Source organism: Centropristis striata, chromosome 13, assembly GCF_030273125.1.
Source record: "Centropristis striata isolate RG_2023a ecotype Rhode Island chromosome 13, C.striata_1.0, whole genome shotgun sequence".
NCBI classification, from domain to species: domain Eukaryota; kingdom Metazoa; phylum Chordata; class Actinopteri; order Perciformes; family Serranidae; genus Centropristis; species Centropristis striata.
This window is the reverse complement of record NC_081529.1, coordinates 17451402-17471359: the sequence shown is the minus strand read 5'-3', so window position 1 is coordinate 17471359 and position 19958 is coordinate 17451402. Positions and strand designations below refer to the sequence as shown.

At 39.8% G+C, this 19958-nt stretch overlaps 2 protein-coding genes and 1 non-coding gene across 5 annotated transcripts in view; 2 read left to right on the top strand and 1 right to left on the bottom strand.

Moving 5' to 3' along the window:
* Nucleotides 1–9774, top strand: part of cacnb1 (calcium channel, voltage-dependent, beta 1 subunit) — a 48306-nt gene extending 38532 nt beyond the window's left edge. The window contains exons 11-14 of one of the 3 annotated variants that reach the window (XM_059347693.1): nt 201–352; nt 7100–7195; nt 7276–7461; nt 9163–9774. In XM_059347693.1, coding sequence (XP_059203676.1) covers nt 201–352; nt 7100–7195; nt 7276–7461; nt 9163–9699 — 971 coding nt within the window. In that variant the 3' untranslated portion in view covers nt 9700–9774. Of the gene's footprint in view, nt 1–200; nt 353–7099; nt 7196–7275; nt 8661–9162 lie in introns of those variants that run through there. The other 2 variants (XM_059347692.1, XM_059347694.1) reach the window with 2 other exon arrangements.
* Nucleotides 9775–15096: 5322 nt separating this feature from the next.
* On the top strand, nt 15097–19405 carry arl5c (ADP-ribosylation factor-like 5C). The gene is made up of 6 exons (XM_059348367.1): nt 15097–15255; nt 15701–15761; nt 15866–16013; nt 16464–16547; nt 17550–17701; nt 17817–19405. Exons 1-6 carry the CDS (start codon nt 15210–15212, stop codon nt 17863–17865), a joined length of 540 nt encoding a protein of 179 aa, XP_059204350.1. The 5' UTR covers nt 15097–15209; the 3' UTR covers nt 17866–19405.
* A 449-nt stretch (nt 19406–19854) lies between these two features.
* Nucleotides 19855–19926, bottom strand: trnac-gca (transfer RNA cysteine (anticodon GCA)). Its single transcript has one exon. It is a non-coding gene; the product is annotated as a tRNA-Cys (tRNA).
* Nucleotides 19927–19958: the final 32 nt, after the last annotated feature.

Here is a 19958-nt window from a genome sequence, read left to right as displayed (position 1 = left end):
CTTGAACTGTGATCCAATCTAACTCATACGCTTGGAACTGTTTTTTTTTCTAAAATCTTAATCATGCATGATTAAGTACAAACATGGGTTATGGCTGATGTACAGAGAGCGCTGCATCTCTCTTCTCAAAGAGCAGTTTACACAATCTGTTTTGCTCTCTCGCTGTATTTACGTGTCTTATCTGTGTCCCGGGCCTTCAGCGGAGGTGCAGAGTGAGATTGAGCGTATCTTTGAGCTGGCCCGCACCCTCCAGCTCGTCGCTCTGGATGCAGACACCATCAACCACCCGTCTCAGCTGGCCAAGACTTCCCTGGCTCCCATCATTGTCTATATCAAAATAGCCTCACCTAAGGTACGGCAATACTCCTTACAATAACCCTTTTTTTTACACTGTTACAATGGTTGTTTTTTTTGTTGTTTTTTAGCAATAACCTTTTAATGTACAATTTCCCTACCCTTACCTACAACATTGACCACATTTACATGCACTAATATCCCACTATTGTTACAAATAAGGCAATATTCCGATTTTGGTCATATATAACAGCTTATTCTGTTTGGATGTTTTGTTTAATGTCTTATTCAGAATGTAGCATTTTCCAATTAAAGGAGACATTATGAAAATAAAAGAAATGTCAGGCTTAAATAGACAGGTGCTAAAATGGTATACAGGTATATTCAAACAGAAAGTATGGGTAAAATAATGTGTTTTTTGATCATTAAATCATTTTTTAGTGGTCAAAAAGTCAAAAATACCATTATGAACCTGAAATTAATATAAAATGTCCCCTCGCTGGTGTCCTCAGGTCAAATTTCAACTGTTTTTTAAATGTTTTTATGTCAGACATTTGGGTGTCGTTCATTTATTTGGCACAGAAAAACATGGATAAATTCCAAAAAGGAAGTGAAAAACATGTAGTAATAAGATAGAAATGAATTGGCTTGAGTCATGTGGGTATGCCGGGCAAGATGGCGGCGCAGTAGACGAGCTCTGCTCACCCACCAACATTTATGTTATTTTACTACATGACAACCCACAACTTTTCGTAAAATAATCTTATACCTGAGCGGTCGAAAGTTTTTTTTGGGACCCTAATGTCGACCACATCAAAGTATTTTAAGGACACGTCCCGCATGCCTACCAGGAAAAACCCGCCGTCCTCTGAAGGCAGGGCAAGTTCAGATTCGCCACCGCCGGTGCAGTCAGGACAGCCAACTGTCGAAAATACTACCAGCCTGGAAAATATGTTTGCTGAAATCTCCAAGATGAGTACCACACTGCAGGGGGTGGCAGCAGACATGCTGACCATCAAAGAAACTACTAATGAGCTGAAAAATACGGTGAGCGGCATACAAGTAAGGCTGGAGGAGGCGGAGGGGCGAATTAGCCACCTGGAGGATGCTACCGAGCGGCTTGTGACCAACGGGGAACACGGTGAAAGACGAATGGAGGACTTATGGGATCGCATTCAAATGCTTGAAAATCACAGTAAGAGGAATAACGTGAGACTGCTGGGGCTGAAGGAAACATACGGGAAGAACGGCACGATGGAGAGCTGCGTGAAGAAATGCTGAGGGATGGGCCCTGAGTTGATGTTGACAGTGAATTTGAAATAGAAAGAGCACACCGGGCACTAGCTCCCATCCCTAGCCAGGACCAACCACCCAGATCGGTGTTGATCAGATTCCTCGGCAGGGAGAAAGTTTTGAAAGCTGTCAGAGAAAAACGAGGCATGGAGTGGGAAGGAGCGAAACTTTCCGTGTTTCCCGACATGTCGAGGGCACTGGCCGAGAAGAGGAAAACCTTCACGGACGTGAAGAAAACACTGCGGAGGCTTATTGTGAGATATGCGCTGGCTCACCCGGCAACTCTGCGATTTACATGGAAGGGGAAAAACCGGAGCTTCACGAGCGCCAAGGAGGCAGAAAAATTCATCGGGATGAACTGCAAGGTGGATAGGTAAGCATAAACGCTCCATCTTAAAGCTGGAAACAATGCATAACATTGGGTGATTTGGACAATGTGAAACAGACATCGGTGGGGGGGGTTTGATCCTGTACTGCCTGAGCAGAAAGCCAGACAGAGTTGGCTGGAGGTGTAATACCCTGCGGACCAAAATGTCAGTTTTTTTTCTTTCTTGTTTTTGTTTTCTTTTGTTTTAATGTGGCTGGAGAAAAGCCAGAGGCCTCAGCTAAGTGTATCTTGGACTATTTTAAATTTAGTATTATGTATCTTTTTTCTCTTTCTCTTTTTCTGAAAGTTTTGAAGTTTACACTACTGTTCATAAGCTGGTTTGCATTAAGTTGCACTTGGTGATGACAGACAAAATTAGAAGTGAGACAAGTGAAACATTAATAAGGGACATAGCCATTATTGATTTAAACAAAATCTCACAAGGTAATTTTTCTTTTTTCACACTGTAAAATATGACTAGGAATTATGTCATATGCATGAGTTGGAACATCAATGGATGCGGAAATCCTGTAAAGAGGGGGAAGATGTTAACCTATCTGAAGCATAACAAAGCTGACATCACTTTCATACAAGAAACACATTTTATAAAGGGAGAAGCAGTTAAATTGAAACAGGGCTGGGCTGGTCATATTTTTCATAGTTCTTTCTCGAGCCAGCAGAATGGGGTAATTATACTGGTGAATAAAAACCTGAACTTTGTATTACTTAAGGAGGTCAAAGATGATGAGGGCAGAATGATATGCATACAGGCACTGGTAAATGGGACTAAGGTGACACCGTGCAACATCTACGCGCCAAACAAAGGAGATCCAAATTTTTTTCATGAAGTAAATAAAACACTGGGTGAGATGGAGGGTCAGGTAATACTGGCAGGAGACTTCAATCAAGTTTCAGATCCCTTTTTAGATAGGAGCAAATTTAGTGGTCCAAGAATGTCTAAGGATAGAGCTGCAATACATATGATCAGTGAGGATATGGGTTTAGTGGATATATGGAGACTGATAAATCACAGTGAAAGGGAATATACCTTCTTCTCAAAATGCCAGCAATCCTATTCCAGGATCGATATGTTTTCGATTTCGAGCACTATAATAAAACAAGTGGTAAATTGTAAAATTAACGCAATGGCTCTCTCAGATCATGCAGTAGTAGAGCTGATATAAATTCTGACACTGAGAAAAAAGGAAGATGGAGAATGAATACATCGTTATTACAGGATAAATCCTTCAACCCGATGTTGAGGAACAATCTTTTTTTTTTTTCGAAATGAATGCTGGTAGCACAGATACTAGAGCAATGGAATGGGAAGCATCAAAAGCCTACATCAGGGGGAAAATAATAGCACATTCATCAAAAAAGAAAAGAGAGGATATGAAGAGGATAAAGGATTTGGAAATTGAAATTAGAAACCGAGAAATAGAATTGGCAAAGCATTTTTCAGAACAATTATATCGAGACATATGTAAGTTTAAGTTTCAACTGCAAGGAATCTATAATAAAAAAGTGGAATATGCCTTATTCAGACTGGGGGCAACTTTCTATGACAGGGGAGAGAAGACAGGCAAGTTACTCGCCAGACAATTAAGTCAGAAAAATTCCCATAGTGTTATTCCAGCGATTAAAAAAGGCGATAAAATAGTTTCTTCAACAAAGGAGATAAATGAGATACTGCAACAGTTTTACAAGGAATTATACACATCAGACATCGATCCTACAAAAGGGGAATTGACCGAGTTTTTCACCTTACATTAATCTTCCTAGACTGGCTGCTGAACAGGTGGGATTATTAGATAACCCAATAACAGAGAATGAAATCAGGAATGCTGTTTCAGGAATTAAATCAGGGAAGTCACCGGGCCTCAATGAATTCCCTGTAGAGTATTAAAAGCAGTACATAGATATTCTGGTACCAATATTACAAGAGATATACAATGAAGCTTTTCAAAGTAGGATCCTTCCCTTCGACATTCAATGAGGCCCTAACATCAGTGATACCTAAAAAAAGATCGAGACACAACAAATCCTGCTAACTACCGTCCTCTAAGTCTTATTAGTTTGGATTGCAAGATTTTAACTAAGATCCTTGCAATGCGTCTGGAGAAGGCTTTGCCAAGTATCATACATCCAGACCAAGTCGGATTCATGAGAAATAGGTCTTCCACAGACAACATGAGGAGATTGCTACATTTGATCTGGCTGAATCGGACTGAAAAAAACCCAGTCGTTGCCCTCTCACTCAATGCCGAGAAGTCCTTCGACCGAGTTCACTGGGAGTTTTTATTTGCAGCTGTGTCACATTTTGGATTTTGAACAACCTTTATCAGGTGGATTAAAACCATATACAAAAATCTCAAGGCAGCAGTTATAACCAATGGTGTAATCTCACCTCCTTTTAACCTCACTAGGGCTACTCGACAGGGCTGCGCTCTGTCACCATTGTTATTTAATATTGTATCGGAGCCGCTGGCCATTGCCATCAGATCCAATGCAGCTATCAGGGGGGTGGAAGGAGGAGGGAAGCAGCACAAGTTGTTGCTATACGCGGATGATATCTTGTTGCTGATGAAAGACCCATTGAATTCGATACCAAATCTGATGAACACAATTCAATCATACTCCAAATCATCAGGATACAAAATAAACTGGACAAAGTCAGAAGCTATGCCTATATCTGGACTGTGCAATTCAAATTTACTGACAAATTTTGGCTTTAAATGGATATCATAAAGGGATGACATACTTGGGAATCAGACTAAGCAGCGAGGTGGAAGAAATGCCTGCATTAAACCTGGAGCCAGTGCTACAAAAAATGTAAACTAATTGAGATAAATGGGGGAAACTTAGGCTTACATTATGGGGAAAGGTCAATATCATAAAAATGTTGATTGCACCGCAATTTAATTATGTGCTTATGATGTTGCCAGTAACCATATCTCCTCAGATTTTTAAAAAGTATGATACAATAATTAAAGAATTATTAGAATTTTATGGGAAAAGAAAAGACCCAGGATTAAACTCAGTAAAATGTGCTCTCCCAGAGACAAAGGAGGCCTGGCATTGCCAGACCCAAGATTATATTATATCTCCTTTGAAATGGCCAAATTAGCCAAATACTACAACAAAGACGACCAGCTAGAGTGGATTACTATTGAAAATAAACTGCCATCTCCATTCACCCCTATTGATAGGTTATCCCAGTGCTCGCATAATGTATTGAATCCCATTTTGTCTCATTCCAAAGAGATTTGAACCAAAATACACAAAATGCATAAATTATCACATTATAAACAGGTATATTGTTCCCTGTGGAATAACTCTGTGACCAGCATTGGTAAGACTTCAGTTTACTGGAAGGATTGGCATCTTAATGGGCTGTGTCATGTTGCTGATTTGTATGAAGAGAAGGTGTTTCTGTCGTTTTCTGATTTAAAAAGAAAGTACAATCTGAAGGGAAAGGAACAATTTTGGAAATATTTGCAGATCAGGTACTGTGTTACCACCAGGATTCAATATCAGGATGGAAACCCCATCATGGACTACCTCACATCACCTGCAGAGTGCCACCGAGCTTCTATATTTTATAGAACAACCAACCAACGACTCAGTGATGACTGTCGGAGCCTGAAAACAATATGGGAGAGAGACCTGGGATTTGTGATGCAGGAAGAGGAATGGCTGAAAGTCATATCGGACAAGGGGAAATACATTAGGGAAGCGAGAGGGAAGTTTACACAATACAAACTAATCCACAGGTATTATTGGACACCACAAAGACTCAACAGAGCAGGTATAATGGATAATAATATGTGTTGGAAATGTCAGAAAGACATTGGTACTCTGTTACACTGCATCTGGGAATGTCCAGTCATTCAACCTTTCTGGAAAACAATCATGGACAATTTGAACAAGTGGCTGGGAAGGGACACACCATTATGTCCCATACTATGCCTGTTAGGGGACAGAACTCAGGCATCACAACAGCTGCAAGGACAATACTTAAACACTGGAAAACATCTGAACGCCCAGAACTGAAAGAATGGGCAAACGGCATGATTAAAACCGCCTCATATGAACTCATGCTCAACAGGATGAACAACAGAAACAAAAATGAGGCACCAATCTGGGACCTTCTCTGGACTCATATCTTTGAGTATATACACTGCCTGAGGAGCCTGTGGCATGAACACTGAACACCCTCCTTCGAATGTTTCCAATAATATAATATAATATCTGTTGTATGGACATTCCTCCTAGCTATGTCGTTATTGGTGCACCCCTTCATACTAATGTTTCTGTTTACACTTGTATTACTATGCTACTGATGCTACAGGTAATGTGTACAAAAATGTCTCACAATGTCAAATGTTGTACTGTCATAAACCAAGGATAAAAGAAATAAAAACTTGAAATACAAAAAAGAAGAAGAAATTAATTGGTTAAGAAACACAAAATTGGGAGATTAGAAAGACAATATGGAGTTTGATACAAGCGGGATATGTCAATAGTATTTGGGTTTTGGGAGCAACATGTAGGCTCTACATCACATTTAGAATATATATCTCAAACCGCAGTATGGGCACACAGCCTCTTGTCAGGCCAATAGAGATCTTGTTTCTAATCCCGGAGTTATTCATAAACAAAAATAAAATATGATGATATAAGACATGCACTGTTATGTGGGTATGTGTGTAAGGTTCAGCCTTTGCTTCCACCTATTGGCTTTATCTTTGCACTGCACCATAGGTGAGGTTTCTTTTTCAAAACTGCAATCATAGCATTTGCTGCTGTACCGATACAGAAGCATCAGTGAGGAGTACGTCAAGATATATTGCTGTTTCGATTCTTTAAGGATAGCCCGAGTAGAGATGCATCCAACAGAAAAGCCCAAATTTGTAGTTGGAAGGAGAAACACAAAAACACAGGTTTTGAATATGCAAACCTTAGCAATTATGTCATGGCTGCATCTTATATTAAACTCAGTATGCACAGCTGCATGTAAATGGGAATAACACTGGAATACTCATTTTCATTAGCCATGAGAACAGCAGAGCAGGGATATTTTCTCTTTCAGAATAAGTACAAAAAACAGGATGTATTGTGCTAAGTGTTGTTGTCTCTCTGCAGGTCCTGCAGAGGCTCATCAAATCGAGGGGGAAGTCCCAGGCTAAACACCTAAATGTGCAGATGGTGGCAGCGGACAAGTTGGCCCAGTGCCCACCTGTGAGTTCTGGACGAACACTGTAAAATACCATTAATTTTGATTCAATAAACCCAACCATATTTATTTTATTTCTGCGCAGGAACTGTTTGACATCATCCTGGACGAGAACCAGCTGGAAGACGCCTGCGAACACCTGGCTGACTACCTGGAGGCGTACTGGAAGGCGACGCACCCCCCGAGCAGCAACCCTCCCAACCCTCTGCTCAACCGTACCATGGCCACGGCAGCCCTGGCCGCCTCCCCTGAGCCCGTCTCCAACCTGCAGGTACAAGTGCTCACCTCCCTGCGCAGGAATATGGATCTGTGGCCTGACATGGACGGTGCTGTAGCCAATGAGGGGAAAGAGGAAGAACATGCTCTCTGAAGTCCAGCAGAGAGGCGAGAGGGGAGGGAGGGAAGGGACTCCGGCAACTCAATCTCAACCCAGCTGCCTGCTCTCTTTATTCAAAGAAAAGTGCATTGAAACCCTGTTTATGCTGTATATAGAAACACACCTGACACATTAATGAGCCAACTCACAGCTTTTAGGACAGCCACAAGAAAGATAGTCAGTATGTCAACATTTACGTCCCTGCGCTGTTTAAACTGTGAGACTCAAACCTCTCTGGACTACAGGAGTAGCTCATGAGGCCCCTCTGCTGCTGGGGCCCCCCTCCCTCATTTCGCTGTAATCAAGAGTAAAATGATATCTGCTGCTCCCCACCCTGCCCTCGTTAGCTCCGTGGCCTCCTTTCTCCTGCACTTTTTTTTGTTCTCTCGGAGGCTGAATCCAGTTTGCTGTCCTCCTCCGTGTTGCCATGGTACCACCCCTGAAAACAGCAAGTCATGTCCGCCTCTTCAAACAGAAACGCTTTAGTTTGGTGGAGGCTGTTGCTCACACTCTGTCCAGTTGAATCTTTTTATAATCACTTTAACAGAAAACTACTAATCAGCTGTGTCTCTATTCATAAGTTTAAACTGGCTGCACATTGATTATGATAAAGATGTTTATGTCACCTGAGTGACTGTTGCACCAAATGGCTGGAAACCTCTTTTATGTCTTCCTCTACTGTTTTTATTGAGGCTGTCATTGTAGAGGCGGCAACAAAAACAATACAATTGCACTCAAATCTGTTACTTTTTCTTAATTTATGTGAAAAGATATGTGAAATATGCTGCAGAGTTCAATTAATCAATTCACAGTCGTACTGATTTTGCTGCTCTTTTCTGCCATGAGGTCAATCCGCCAGAAGGTGGCGCTGTTGTAATGATATTATAGATATTCGGACTGCTTGTTGAGTAACTGCTTGTGTGTGTGTTTGCAGGTCAGTTTCATAATTTTAAACTGATCTGAACTGAGTAGAACTAATCTGTTTGACTAACTGAGTAATGTCTGTATTTGTTTTGTGTTAGGTGTAATTTAGTGTGTGTGTGCACAAAACCTGGAATGTGTGTGTTTTAGGGCTGCACATTATTTTGACTGAGTTCATTTGCAAAAACAGATTTTTTTTTTTGCGTGTAGTCCAAGAAATAGCAATCAAACTGTTGATTATGTTGACAAGACATCTCATTTTATTTATTTATTTATTTATTTTTTGCTAAATCTAGTATTTTTATTGTGCCTTTAATGGCAAATAAATCATAATGTTTTGGGGTTTTTTTTTTCATTTTAAAATGCCTTTAATGTGTTTTTGCCAGCTCATCATATATTGATTTGGATGTTGCTCTAGTCCTTATCGCGATTTTGCTAACCTTGCGATTAATTGTGCAGCCCTGGTGTGTTTGTAGATAGATTGATGTCAGTCATGAACACTAATGCTTTGATGACCACAGGTCCTGCAGCTGCATCACCTCAGTCTATGACTTTGTGGTTGTGTGTTGTTTGTCCCGCCTCGTGCTAACCCTGCTCACTAACCGCTGTTTGCTTTTGCTCTGCTGTTTGTGTCTCTGCATGGTCGCTGTGTGGCATGGCCGTGGCTGTCTGCAGGGGCCGTACCTGGTGCATGGCGAGCAGAAGCGGGAAGGGCCTCTGACAGAGTGCGGAGGGAGCGGCACCCTGCACGACTATCAGACAGATGTGGGAGGGAAACCTCAGCAGCAGCAGCAGCAGGCGTACCTGCGCTCCTCTCGCGGCCAGCTGCGAGGAGGGAGCGGCAGGGGGCTGTCGCGGCAAGACACCTTCGACTCTGAGACCCAGGGCAGCCGGGACTCTGCCTACACTGAGGCCGGCGACTCCTGCATGGACATTGAGACTGACCCCTACGAAGAGCCCGAGCCCTACCGAGGGGGCGGGGGCAGCCGTCTCCACCTTGCGCAGCATCACGGCAGACAGGCGTCCTGGGAAGACGAAGGCGCTGAGCCGGACCAGGAAAACCTGAACCACCCTCCGATGCCGAGCCAGACGCAGCTGCACGGACGCGCCAAGCTGAGGGAGCGTTACTGCCAGGAACCTGTGGACACCGGGGCCAACATGAGCCGCAACAAGAACCAGGACGACTGGGGGAGGGACGTCTACATCCGCTGAACACGCATCATACCACAGAGGCAAGGAAGCTACTGGACAGATCAAGAGAGGAGAGGAGGGGAGGGAGGGGAGGGGGGGGTTCAGGTTTTGGGTTCTGAAGGAAGGAACTGAAGTGTGGGTTTGGGGCCATATCAGTCAGGCCAACAAATTAATCTGTTTACATCCCAGTACAATGTAAAGAAAAACATCAACTGCCAGATGCCATTCTCATCAACTTCTTCTTGCAATTTATTTATGTTTAAAAAAAAATACTATTGGTCTGTTTTTTGTTTCCTTTGTTAATACTGCATGAATATCACAAATTTCTATACTGACAGCACGAGGACAGTAATTGTTACGATTGTGAATCTCTGATCGTGATCTGTATGACTCAAATCTCCCCTTCAGTCGTAGAGTGTGAAGGCTGGTAGAGCTTGTAGTCTGTCCTGTCTGTCCTCTGCAGTCTTAAACAGGGTCTAATGTCACCGTCCCCATGTACAGTGTCAGGGTTTACCTTAATCTCACTCAGTGCTTTTGGATTTTCTCCCATACTGAGACCCAGAAGTGAAGAGTCTCTCACCTCCACGTTCTTATCACCCAGACCTTAAAAAAAACTGGTGGAGAAGTTGCCATATTTTAACAATTTTATCAATGTTGCTACACTCTCACTGTCAGCTTGAAAACAACAAAGAGTACACTCCAAAGACGTTTGCTTCTTCCCTGACCTGGTTCAGCCACTGTACCCGGCTGCACATGTCTGACCCAGTCCTCCTGTTTTTCTGTTGTCCTCCTCCTTGAGGGGGTTTTCATTTGTCCTCTTAATGTGGTGCAGGTTCAAAGCAGCACTGCAGTTGTAGTTGTGTGAATGAAAGTGTCCTGCCTTAGTCACTCGCACCCTAAAGAAAAAAAACCCTTATTTCAAGAAAACTCCAATCACAAGTGCCGGAATGTCTCGCCAAGCCATGTCCATCACTGCCACGGTGGGATGTCTTAACTCTTGTTACACTCGTTTTCATACCATTCTGTGTCTCTGTGTGTCTCGTGGCTACTCTGCTGTGTAGCCCGTGCTGTCGCTGCAGCACGTCGCTCATGTTGTTTTTTTCTTTGCACCAGCTTCGTCATCTGTTTTTCAGGGCTAATGGTTATATTAAAAAAAAAAAGTACTTGTGTGTGCGGTTAATCACTCCCAACTTCCACCCAAACTGCTAGCTTGTCTGATATTAAATACCACTCTCTTCTTACTCTTGATTTCTGACTGAATTAGTGTTGTTTTTCCTGTGGACATTTGCAAAAAACATTTTTTAATCTTCAGTTCTTGTGAGGTAGTGAGAGGAGTATCAAGTGGGGCGTGGGGAGGGGATAGGATCAGTTTTGGTCTTTACTCAGTTATCTATAATGGAGAATCCATGAATGTCTTTGGTGGGCTGCTTCGGCCCGCCCGTCTTCAGTTGAATAAATAAATATTAAATAATGATGATCAGTAAATAATGTTATTGTTGCGTTATCGCAATTGTTAAAAATATGGAAATAACATGTATCATTGGTGCCTGATTGTAGCTACATTTTGCTTTTTCTGCCTTTCATTTTTAATCTGTGGATAAATTCGTATTTTAATTAAAAATTTAATCAGAAAATGTCATTGTGTCACTTACTTGGTGAGATGTGAAGACGTATGTGTACACTTTAATATTTATTTATTAGAGGTGTTGCCTTTTATGTCTCGAGATTTTATTTAAGCCAACCCTATAATACAATGGAGTATTTTCTTTCTTCTCAAGCTCTAATTATATCTTCATTATTTTATTCACGTCAGTATTGCAACAAAAGATGATCACATAATCATGCTGTGTTATACTAATATCATGCTTTCCTGTAGAACCTGTCCAGTCAAGATGCCTGCATGGGTGTAAACCTGAAAAACAAAAGCCACATTGTTAGCTTACCTCAAAGCACAGTTCAACAGAACAAGTTACAGGAAGAGAGAGTGTTCCGGGACAGCGTCACTTTACTGTCTCCTCATTTGCATTCACACGAGCTGTTAACTCCTAAACACTCTTCTACATGCAGCACATTTGATCACACTTGCCAAGTGTTCAGGTCACGGAGATAAAACGAAAAACTGAAGTTAGAGTGCAGCTAAGTTCCAGGATGTGGTTTTGATTTCCTCATAGTCAGTGTTTTTGTTATCTCATCGTGTGCATCGTGTGTGGAGGAAATGTCACAAAGCAGTTTCCACCTGAAACCTGAACGTATGACTTTAATCTGAGTGTTGTTTAACAAAGGGTGACCGCAGTACCAAGCGTACTGTAACAATCTCTCAAAAGTTCAGTGATGGAACAAGTATTTATCATTAATGTAAAGTACTTCTCTTAAATAAAAGAGGGGGCCAGTAAAACAGTATTCTAAATTAAAGTATCAGAAGTACCCTTTATGTTACAGCATGACCCCTCTCAGGGTTTTTTAATAATATGTGTAAAACATTTCTGGAATATTATTACAGGTACATTAAAATGTAGCCTAAGCAGCATGTTATGTTATATTCAAGGTGGAACTATTGTTATAAATCATTATAATTTACATGCTGATTATATATTTTATAATAAAATCCTTACAGTTTTTCTCAATTGCTAATTTCTAATTTCTTTTCTTGCACATTTCTTGAAAGCTGCTCTCCTTTTCTCTAAACTGTGAACACAAAACCCAATTTTCAAGCTACTTTCACAAAACCTCAAACTCTTCTTGCAAAACCAAAGTTTCACCTCAAAACAGTTCAATCTGTGCTCAAAACTGAACTATGTTGTCAAATCGTGCCCCGAGTCAATCAAAATTAAAAACACTACTGAGCAGTCACTAAACACTACATAGAAAAATAGAAAACACAATGCTCAGGACATGAAGCTGGAGAAATACATGTTCATTGTTCACTGTAGGCTAAATGCATGTTGCAAAAAATATACATGAAATACTGGGCCTACAAACAGACCAACCCTCCATTACACTACTACAGTACATTGGTACAGTGGTGTACTGAAACGTGTATTTACTTACAGTATACTGTGGTACAGTATATAGTATGTCATACAGTAATTGCTGTCAACATTTACATACTGTACTATAATGTCAGAAAAGGTAATTACCTGTTCTCTTCTCTAAATCTTTGGATTATGGTGGACACAGTGAATCTACTGATGTTTGGCCTATCTCATGCTCATACAATGAACAAGAACAGGGTTAATCACAGTAGCTCTGATTTCATCAGATATTACTGTTCTTTGTCTTCGCTGACCACCTTGACCACCTTGACCTCCTCTCACACGAACTCTTCCTCTCAGATTTCTATCCATTGTAGGGCCTCACAAACCAGTGCTCTCTGAACTGCCTTATATGTTCCCTCACATCATCAGCCACAAGTGTGATCAATTTTGAGTTGTTGTGTGACGTGATGACACTTGTGCTTTAATTGTGTTTCACTTTTGTCACCTGTGCTCACCATTATGCATCACAATGAAAATGTGTTGGCAAGTTGTGTCTAAACAGGTGAAAAGTGCTTCTGGTTTTGCCAAAAGAGTGATTGATTCAATCAGTGGGTTCAGGCAACTGAGCATTTGGTTCAGACAATAGGGTTTAGTGTTTTAGCAATTGAGAAAAACTGTAATATGCATAGTGCCTCATATCTGTAGGTGTTAAATGGATATAGTGGTATACAAGTTGAATTATTCCCTCTGAAATGTAGTGGATTATAAGTATAAAGTAGCATAAAATGGGAATACTCAAGTATATTATAAGTACCTAAAAATGATCCTACTGATGCACTTAAATTAGTACATTAACTTCAGAATATGTCCATGCGTTATATTATAAGTTATGGAGAACTTTACAGAGTGGAGGCATGTCAGTAAAACTCCAGGAAAATTTGACAGAATTGCCAAAAATTCAAGATATTTAAAGTTATAAAAGAATCCTCTGGTGAAGGTGTTTGACTGAAAGCTAAGATAACACATTTGTAGAAAAGAAGATAAGTGTTCAGGTGTTTTCTGAAAGTTTTGATATTAAAGTAAAATGAAACAACAGTTGCACAGCTTTCTATAACACTATGTGGCTGGGAAAGGAATCTAAACTGGAAATTTTTTTTGTAATACCGTTGTTATTATTGTTATATTTGGAGTGAAGAAGGGAAGTGGTAACTTGGAAAATACCTGGACAGACTGTTGGAAATCCCAGGGCATTCTCTCTTACACCCAGTTTTGCTTTCTGTTGTTTCATGATAAAGTCCAAAGAGGAAGGAACACAGCGTTACCTCAACTTCCATATATGGACTGGACATTTGTGTCATTAGTTGCGTCATCACTCCGCTCCTGTCGTCCGTGGGACTGAAGGAACGCCTGCGTGCTATGTTTCCTTCAAGTGCTCCTGAATAACTCGGATGTCTGAGGTGCGAGAAAATTGGAAGCGCAGATCTGACAGGCAAGGCAAGTTATAGAATCAATAGGAGATAACTAAATATCGGTTGATAATGTTTGATTATTTTTAACAACTAATACAGTAGACATAAACTATTTTGAGGTTCAGAGCTACACTTACACAAAGCAGTAATGTTTCTGAGCCTAAAAGGCTTCCCCCCCTATATTTAACGTTTAGTAGTAAAAATGTATTAAATTAATAACAATTTTTGCGTTGTCTAAAGTCTGTATATTGCAATAACATTCAATGTCACGGGGGGGGTTGGATCTATATTTTACTATATTTCGTTACAAAGGTAGACATACTCAAGTAAAGTACCAAGAAATTGATATTAAGTACGATACTTAAGTACATGTAGGCCTACTTAATACTATGTTACATAAACAACCAATCAATCAATCAATCAATCAATCAATCAATCAATCAATCAATCAATCCATCCATCCATCACTCAAAACAGCAGTGTTAATGGAATAAGATACTGGAATATTAAAAAAATTATGTAACACATAAAATGAAATAGAATAAATAAGAATACAAATGAGAAAATAGCTGTAGGTATATACAATAAAATCATAATGACAATCGGAAAAACCAGTACAAATATCAGTGAAACAGTGCAAACAGCCTCTACATTTAATTTTATTTGAAAATATCAAACAGCCTATTATACCATTTCAGACGCCAAACTGTGCTAAGTAGGCTACTAGCCTTAGTTTCTCGTTGTAATTATAATATCAAACTACATTAGCTTTAGCCAACCTACGAACTAGCCGTGTTTACCTGTCCTGAGGTGTCTATCACTGTGTTATTCAGACTTTTCTCCCAGCACCTGAACGCACCACTACTATGCTCTTTGTCCGTGACTCATTCGGCTGAAAAATTCCAAACACCTCTCTTTCTACGCCCCGCCCACCGCCGCTACGTCGAGGTGCAAAGCGATATTAGAGGAAGGTATTAGGGCTGGTCTGCCAGTCAGCTGTGAAGAGATACTGAAGTTTGTCTCCATCAGGAGCGTTTTACTGGATTTATATTGTATTAAACTCTCTCCTCACACACACTTGTTGGACATGGGGTTTCTTCTGACCAAGATGATGGCTGTGTTCGGTGACACAGGTAAGATTAAGATCAGTTTCTGGGGTCAGTTTAATAATATATGTCGTTTTTAAGATAATACTCGAGCATTTTCAGGCTATAACGGTAAAATATTCTTAAATGATATGTTTTAAAGAGCGATGAGCCACAGTATTTAGTTTATCTCACCAATATTTTGTTGTCATATACATTTCTTGTTATTCTGACTAATGTACAGTAAAACTAAAGTTAATGTACAGTACCTGGTTTTTATTGCTATGCAGTGATGTAACTTCACTTTACTGTTGATAACAAATGTTCTTCTGCTTAGTACATCACCGTCCTGTACTTATCCTTTATCTTATCTGTGTGTACATTTGTCTGTCTCTGAAGCAAATTATGCAACTCAATATTAGAGTGAAATGAGGACAACAACAAATCTAGTTTGCTCTGTTATGGTTAAATCTTCTTTTTGTTTACTTTACAGAGCACAAAGTCATCATTGTGGGTTTGGATAATGCTGGAAAGACAACAATCCTCTATCAGTTGTAAGTGATTTTTCTACCTTCTAAGGCAAAAATAGTATCATATAACTATACAATCTGCTTGATATCTGTATTTAAAATGTTTTTTCTAACCCCCACATAAACAGTCTAACAAAGGAGGCCGTTCATACATCCCCAACCATCGGCAGCAACGTTGAGCAGATCACCGTGCGTAAAACACACTTCTTGGTTTGGGATATTGGAGGACAGGAGAGTCTTCGAGCCAGCTGGTTCTCATACTACGGCAATACAGAGGTACATGTCACCGTCTGTCTTCAAGTCAACTACATGTGCAGCACGTAATATACTGATACTGAAACCTCTTTTATAGGTTGAAATTAATTTAAAAAAATCATAAACATTTGATTTAGCTGAAGTTTCCTGGTCTTTTGGTCCCCCAAAACACCTGGAAATATATCTTTCTTAGCTTTAAACAAAAACAAATGTAATATTTAAATGATGGTTAACACTGTTAGTTGGGGAAATTACTTATTAAAGTGAGACAGAAATTACATTACATACACATTAACCCATATTGGCTTCTTATTATCCTCCCCTGCTCCCTGTGTTGATAAAGTTACTTATCACTGTTACATAAGCATTTATAATATATAACATATCTCTACTGATAACATGGGCTCTGATAATGTGAGATATCTGTTGGTTGTGTTGCTAAAAAACTGATTTCTGATTGTGCTCTTACAGATTGTCATTGTGGTTGTGGACAGCACCGACCGTGAACGTCTCACTCTCACCAAAGAAGAGCTGCACCGAATGCTTGCACATGAGGTACAAATCCAGCTGTGCTGACAAGATGTGTGTTAGTTCATGAGCTACAACCATCACTTTTCAAATTAGATTTAATTACGGAATAAGATTAAATACAGATTTAAAAAAAAAGGGCAAATCAAGAAAATCTAAAAGCCCTCATTTACACACTCAAGAAAATGTTTATTAAATGTAGATACTAATTATAAAATATAACAAAACAAAACAATTATAGATATTTCTAATAAGTGTTGAATGAAATTCTGAAATTTCTATTAAAGTAAAAGTCGCAATGTAACCGTGTAAAAGAATGTATCTGCATATAAACATATTTCAAGAACCAAAAGTAAAAGTAGTCATTCTGCAGAATGGCCGAGTCATTTCAGAGTGATGTATGTTTCTGGATTATAATTATTGATGCAGAATTTTGTGCAATTTAAAGCTAAATGTAACTGCTTTTTATAGGCTTTTCCTGGGTAACTTGTGAATTTAATTGTATCTTAATCCATAATGATAATAATAAAACAGTTTGTAGCATTAATCTCAGTCCACAAAGTAACTTAAATGTGAAATAAATGTAGAGAAGTTAAAAAAGTATAGTTTTCCCCTCTGAAGTGTAGAAGTACAAAAGTAAAATATGTAAGTAAACTTTTAAAAGCACTACATTTAAGTCCACCCCTACAGTGGAATTGTTATTGACGTAAAACCCTTTTGTTAGTCAGTGAAACTGCCCAAGTCAGCTATTCGTGACTTTATGTCTGAAATGCACTCCTGCTTTCACCATGACTAATTGCGCCACAGATATCGAACCCATGACACAACGTGATGAGGAAGTTTCAGCTCAGACTGCATGTGAGTCAGCGTGTTGACATGTAATTATTATTCCGCTGAGGTCGCTGTTTTTAAAAAGTTGACATGGGGACAGTTTGGGGGTTTCCTATAGAAATATCTCAGCTCTATAAATAAAAATCAGTACTAAAAGCAGAAGTAACCCGTTTTGTTCTTGTGCGTTTTTTTTTTCAGGACTTGCAGAATGCAGCACTTCTTATTTTGGCGAACAAACAGGACGTGAAGGGCTCGATGACAGCGGCAGAGATCTCCCAGTGCCTCACACTCGACTCCATCTCATCACACTCCTGGCATGTTCAGGCCTGCTGCGCCCTGACGGGAGAGGGGTGAGTCTTAAAACACACCTCACACTCTCTCTTTTCTCTCTGCTGCCATCATATTCATCACATGTATGAGTCAAGAGAAATAATCTCACCTCATTCTCCCCTTTCTCTCTCTCAGGCTACCTGCCAGTCTGGACTGGATGAAGTCGCGAGTTGTTGCAAACTAAAGATCGAACTTTCTCAAATTGAGCCAAATATGAAAAAAGGTGCTGCACAGGCCTCAGTGTCAGGGTTATTAACAGTGTATTCCTGTGAAAATGGCGTCTGTGATAGAGCCTGTCTACAGCGTGTCTTATGCAGCTGCCTGAGGCCTGAAGGTGGATGAGCAACAGAGAAACTTGGGTCGGTTCACCAAATATGAGTCATTCAGAGTCTGGGTGTTGGACTGTTCAAGAACCACCTGGTTAAATGATAATAATCTGGTTTAATGGAAAAGTTTTTCCTCAGTAAGGGTGTGTGTGTGTGTGTGTGTGTGTGTGTGTGTGTGTCAGGGTTCATACGGGTGCTTGAAATCCTTGAAAATGGAATTTAAATGTTGTATATTCAAGGTTTAAAAAGTGCTTGGATTTTGGATAAAGTGCTTATACATGCACTGACTATATCCATCTATAGACTATAGATAATCACATGTTCAATGTAAAAAATAATGAGTAGCCTATCTGAAATGAAGACCGTTCCTCCTAAAAGTGTAATACCATCGCTGTTGGTATAGTTAAGTGAAATCTCCCCCTTTTAGTATGTAAGTAATCATCTAAAACATGCAATTTACAACAGGTGTAAGATACTGGAAAAGCTTGGAAATTGACCTTGAAATTCCTTGAAAAAAGCTTGAATTTGACCACTGCTAAAGTGTACGAATCCTGGTGTGTGTGTTTGTGTGTGTGTGTGTGTGTGTGCGCGTGTGTGTGTGTGTGCGCGCATTTCCTTAAGTAACCCACAGACAGCTGCACCATGTTTATGTTAGCCTTCCCACCAGACCTGTATTATCACATTCCACTCTGGTCTGAATGGGAGACTTTCATCACACCAGAGTATCATTCATTCATTATTCAAACTGAACAACCTTTACAACCGTCACTTAATGCGGATAGATCACAGATGATAATTGATGACAGTAAAGCATAATTAAGACCTTGAATACTTGAACTGAACAAGTTGTATCAAAGTTACAACCTACACTGATAATAAGGCAGGTTTATCAAAGAGGATGGTTTATATAAAGCATATATTTAATGGGTAGAGTGATGTTTTTCTCTCTTTGAATACCCTTCCATTCCTCCTGTGCCCACACATTAAGCTAAGGTGACTGTCACTGATGACTTGCAACAACAAACAAATTTAGTACCTCACAGATTTCCAGTCACAAAGTGAATTTAGTAGCTGCCTCGTATTAATTATAGGAGACTTTTACACAATAACAGAGAAGAACCCGTAAAGGACACACTGTTGCTCCTGTGGCCTTGAGACACTCTGCATTGTTAAAAGTGAAAGCACCTGATGTAAAAAGTTGTATTTAATGCCATTGAACAACAGGACTGTTTTGTTAGGCCTAGAACATGTTTAGTAATTTATTGTATGAAACAAAGCTCTTGAACTATTTAAATTACTGTATATTACAGCAACTTCCTAAATAGGGAAATGAGCATGCTGCTATGAGTCATATTGAAAAAGAATGTATTGTATTGTGTACGTTTTTTGAATAAATATTATTCTTACAAATATGCAGTGGGTGTGGTATCTATCCTGCAACTGTGATTTATTTCAACAAGTGATACAAAGCATACTATTGAATGGCAGATAGTACCTGCAGTCAATGCAGTAACAGTAATGACACAAATATGTGCCAACTGCCTTACAGGGGAAAAAAAATATATATATATTTTTTTTAATACTAGAATATGGTGTACGGTAACATACCTTAATAGATGTCTGTTTGTCATAAGATAAGATATTTATTTATTAGTCCCACAACGGGGACATTTTCAGTGTTACAGCAGCAAAACGTGTATAGCAAAAATGGAAAGTAGCATCAATAAAATAAGAATAAATAGAAACAAGAAATATGAAAGTATTATCAACTGAAACCATAGGAAATCGATGAAGCCTAAGGTAGGTAGAAAGAAGGAAAAAATGGGAAGAAAAAAAAAGTTAAAGACAGGGGGCATCCGGATTTGAACCGGAGACCTCTTGATCTGCAGTCAAATGCTCTACCACTGAGCTATACCCCCTCGCGTCTGCAAGGGGTGAAATGTTTGGTATA